Source organism: Primulina huaijiensis, chromosome 17 (assembly GCF_012295235.1).
Source record: "Primulina huaijiensis isolate GDHJ02 chromosome 17, ASM1229523v2, whole genome shotgun sequence".
In the NCBI taxonomy this organism is placed as follows: domain Eukaryota; kingdom Viridiplantae; phylum Streptophyta; class Magnoliopsida; order Lamiales; family Gesneriaceae; genus Primulina; species Primulina huaijiensis.
In genome coordinates this window covers 8,780,341-8,785,292 of record NC_133322.1, presented here as the reverse complement: position 1 = coordinate 8,785,292, position 4,952 = coordinate 8,780,341, and the positions used below count along the sequence as shown (strand labels likewise).

General features: G+C 38.1%; 1 protein-coding gene across 1 annotated transcript; it reads right to left on the bottom strand.

The window, feature by feature from the left end:
- Nucleotides 1-3,602: 3,602 nt before the first annotated feature.
- Nucleotides 3,603-4,538, bottom strand: LOC140962592 (uncharacterized). Its single transcript, XM_073421545.1, has one exon. The coding sequence runs from the start codon at nt 4,536-4,538 to the stop codon at nt 3,603-3,605; it is 936 nt and encodes a 311-aa protein (XP_073277646.1).
- Nucleotides 4,539-4,952: the final 414 nt, after the last annotated feature.

Below are 4,952 nucleotides of genomic sequence, written 5' to 3'. Positions count from 1 at the left end.
TTGATTAGGACCCAATAATATGACGTCGTTCATCTTCACGTGTCAAGCCTAACCCATCGATATTGAACCTTAATGGACGGTCGCCATGAGTTCCCTCAATAATATGAGCCGAAATCATGGGAGTTCCACGTAGTTCACATCACCATGTCAATGGATGTCACAGCTTTCCGGCACCCAAGGCCCCCCCAATAATATGAGCCGAGCCCCGAGCACGGGTAGCGTTCATCATGCACCCATTGTCGATGGAAGACATGGAAATTATAAACAAATTTATAATTCCCCTTTTCGGGCTTGATATTAATTTTGAATCTTATTCAAAATGAGGGTTTTTAATTTTGAAAGGTCTCATCATTAATTTTATTTAAAAGCTCGCCATGTTTGATCGTATGTTTGCCGGATTCATGCAACTTTGTTATTATCATAATAATAACGCACATACTCATTATTTATAACATATCATGCATATATTATAAACAGTAAACAAAATAAGGATGATCAATCGCCCCAACACTAATGGCCCGTGTGAGCTAAACACGGGCCTAGGTCCAATCCTAGGGAAATGCACGGGATGCAAATGCAACTATTACATTAGCTTCCAATATTTACATGTCTTCGATCTTCATAATCATCATGGCCACCATCTTCCAATCTTGATCATCCACTATACTAATATTTACAAATAAATATCCATGGCAAATAGGGATACATCTCATGGGGTGGGAACGGGCCATAAACCAAGCCCACTTTATAAATTTGATAATTATTACAATCATTCAACACAAAATATCCTAGCATACACCTAGCAAATTGGGCTTGGGCTTTTGATCATCCTTCATGCATAATATCACATATCATACACCATCAATTAATTATCACAATAATTAATTGATCCAATATTATATATCTTGATCCAATCACTAACCGCCACGATTATAAACTAAATTAACAAAGTATACAAACACCTTTGTCTACTTTCAAATTAATTTATTTATAACCGAATTTCTTGTAAATCACCATTTACTATAAATAATTAAAGTCCAACTTAAATTATTTATTTCATGAGAAAATATTTGCAACTTTTGTAAATTTAAACTTAAGGGCCCAAAAATTCATTTTTCACCAAAAACATTTTGGCCCATTTAAAATTTCACAAATGTGTTAGCCATCCAATGGTCCAACAACTCAAGGCCCGTGACACTTTGATATTTCAAAACACATTTTGAAAACCCTAGTCGTCATCGCCGTCGCCGGAGCTCCGTCGCCGGATTCCGGCCAACATGCCAAAAAATTTTTATTTTTTTTATTAAATATAAAGGGGCTGTTCGGGCAGCCCCTCGGGCTGCCCTTGCTTCCCGAAACGGGCAGCACTATGGGCAGCCCGAGCTGCCCGAAACGGGCAGCAACATGCTGCCCGAAACACCCCACAAAATGCCTCGGTTTTGGTTGCAAAAATTACACTCATGCGGTTAGAAATCAATCTCAATATAATATCTTGCAAATGCTACACAAAATCGTAACCATAGCTCTGATACCACTTGAAAGGGGATCGGTTACGGTGACCGGAAGCGCAACGGAAGCACAAAAATTTTGATTTTAGCATAAAATTTTCGGCCACCAACATTCTTGTGTAGCAAATACAATAAACATAAAATGACATTCATAGTGTGTTAAGAAATGTACCTATCAATCACAAGGATTGATGTATGGCTCCAACTAAGGTGTAAACACCTTAGCTCTTCAAAGGATGACTAATCTACAAGCTTCCAACCTTCAAAATTAGGCCCACCACTTGCTAGGTAAATCCCTTCTTGTTTTGCACTAGAAAAACAAGAAGATTTTTCAATGAGAAGAATATTTCTTCCTCAACACTTGAAGAAGAAAAATGAGAGAAAAACTTGGAGAGAAAAATTGAAAATTTCGGCCAAGGTGGAGAGTGGGAGGGAAGGAGTGTGTCTTAATTTTCTTGTCTTGGTTGTGAGAAAAGCAAAAACAAAAGTTGCATGCCATGCCTTGAAAACACAAAAAGTAGTCTCCCAACCTTTCACCTCCCATGCATGTATATTATATGGTTTTTAATCAAATTAAAAACCATGGACTAAATTTAATTATCTCAAACATATTTGAGACTAATTAAACATTACTTGAATTTACCCAAGTCCCACTAGTTAAATAATTATTTTAATTGAGCTCTACAAGACTCCATATGATTTAATTAATCCAACACTTGAATTAATTTAATTATTTGGACTCTACTAGGTCCACTAGTGTTTAATTAATTCAACACTTGAATTAATTTAATTTAGTCCATAATAATGTTTATGAAAATCACAATTTTCAAATACATTATTTACTTGGCCAAATTTTAATTTAGGAACACTTCCATAAATTAAAATTTACATTTCTCTCATAGAAGTCATACTTCCATTTTCTTTACGCTTATAAACTCATTTATAAGCCGTTCAACACATTGAACTATTTTACTTCTCATCGGGATCTAGAAAGCTAGTACTTGTGTGGCCCTCAATGGTTCATTGATACAACTAGCCGCGGGTTCACATCTCCATGTGATTCGGACTAAACATGTCCTTATTCGAGCATACCCCAATTGCTCCATTCTTACTTATCAACTCCTTGATAATAAGAACGTCAGAACTCAAGTCTGATAGTACCCAACCAATCATGTTAAACGTCTAGCAGCATCGCTTACATGATTCCCTAGGTATCAAATGATAGTGCCTGCAAGAACCATTCAATTATGGTTAGCGTACAGTACGGTCCCTTCATCTCATATATCCCGACCGATTCGACAACCATTGGTTTATCGAGAGTTGTCAATGAATCGATACTATGTGTCATGTCGTAGTTGCATCGATGGTGTAATCTATGAAACCCCTTTCATAATTACCACCATACTCTGATCAGAGATTTCAAACTACATATACATGAAAAACACATAGGATATCCATACCCGTAGGTAAGCGGTGAATCCCCGACTACAATGCATCGACTCCTATATGTTTCGACAGAACACCCAACCTTGCCACCTGATGACCCCATGAGAGTCGGTAAACAAGTCAAAGTGTAATTCTAGCACATAGAGTCTCAATGTTGTCCCGGGTCATAAGGACTAATGGTGTACAACCATAAACTAGGACTTTTCCACTCGATAAGTGAGAACCACTTGGAAAATCCTTTATGGAGGGTTGTTCAGTGCACTCTACAAGGAGCACCTATCTGCATGCTCGGACATCACAATGTCCCCTACCAATGAAACATGGTACTCACATCGCAGATACTAGTCTCGAACTCGAGCCGCCTATATCCTTCTTAACGGCGGCTAAATCGATTAGGAACTGTTTAGAATATACAGTATTCCAAATATGAGTTTCATGATACTCATCACATGAGCATCTCATATTCTTTCTACTATTTGTATATTCAAGGACTTTATCTATGCAACTAGCATGGGTATACAGATAAAGAAGTGCCAAAACAATAATTTCAAATATTATTAAAATAAAGATTGTTTATACATAGAGTTTCATTGTGAACACTCGGCCAACACTTGGCTCGACGTGCACCTACTCTAACATCTCCTTGCATCAAAAACATTGTCCACTACCCACCAAACACTCACCCTTGTGTGGCTTTCCACACTTAGGACATACCGGTCGTCCAGTATCAGAAGAAGGCACAGGAGGTTTAGAGCGCTGCTCCATCTTACCCTTACCTTTGTGGCCACCACGAAAATTTGCATTTGCACCTTGTCCTCTAGCCTGGAAAGCTTGCCTTCTTAATTGCCTCTCTTTCTCAATTTCTTGCTCATCATGTTCCGCAAGCAAAGCTCGCTCCACGATATCTTGATACGTGACTACCTTGGACATGTGCACATCCCTTCGAATTTCTGGCTTCAACCCACTAAGGAAGTGTTCTCCTTTATCTTTATCATTCTCAGCAATAAAAGGAACAAAAACACATCTTTCCTCAAACTTCAACGTATATTCAGTAACAGACAAAGCATCCTGCTTCAATTCCAGAAATTCCTTCACCTTCTTGGCTTTTACTTCACGTGAAAAGTATTTGGCGTAAAATAACTCTTTGAACTCATCCCATTTTAACTCGTGAACATTGACAGTCACTTTCGTAGCTTCCCACCAGATGCGAGCAGCTTTGACTAACATAAAGACAGCACAACTAACCTTGTCTTGATCAATGAACTTCAAGTAATCGAAGATGGCCTCCAATGACTTGACCCATTCAAGAGCTACGAGTGGATCGGCACCACCTATAAACTCTGGAGGGTTCATACGTCTGAAACGATCATATGCACCATCTTCAGAACTTTCCGTTGTGCCTTGAACTTTTCCACGACCATGACCCTGAGTCCAGGTATGCATGCTCAGTAACTGCTGGATTTGCTCACCATGAACCTTCGCTTGTTCTTTCAATTGCCTACTAAATTCATATACAACTTTTACCGTCTTATCAATGGGAGGGGTCCTATCGTCTCCTTCAATAGTCTTTCGCTTGGGAGGCATGTCCTACACATAAGCTCACATTAACATAGATAGGAAGAAAGAGTACATCAATGGCAATGAAAGGTAATCAATTCTCAAAGTTAAAATCAATAGATGCAGGATCGAAAACATACCGGATTATCCTAGGTAGAAGAAGTCATATAAAGTCCAAAGAACTTTCGCTCTGATACCAATTGAAACAACCCCCTCTCATGGCATTTAAATTTAAAAGGAAAAACATAAGCGGAAGCATTAACAATTGAAAGGGAAAGAACAATATACCATGTACCTCATAAACATGTCCAAAACTAATATACATAACCATTCACAATCATATCCTTCAACACATAGCCAAATGCCAACATAAATTTTACCTCATCATTCATTTAGAAAAATACATGATATTTTAAAACTTCACATGTTCACTAAACCCAA

What these genes read in the sequence shown, in the direction of transcription:
- LOC140962592 (XM_073421545.1), bottom strand. Translation starts at nt 4,538, where the DNA reads ATGCCTCCCAAGCGAAAGACTATTGAAGGAGACGATAGGACCCCTCCC.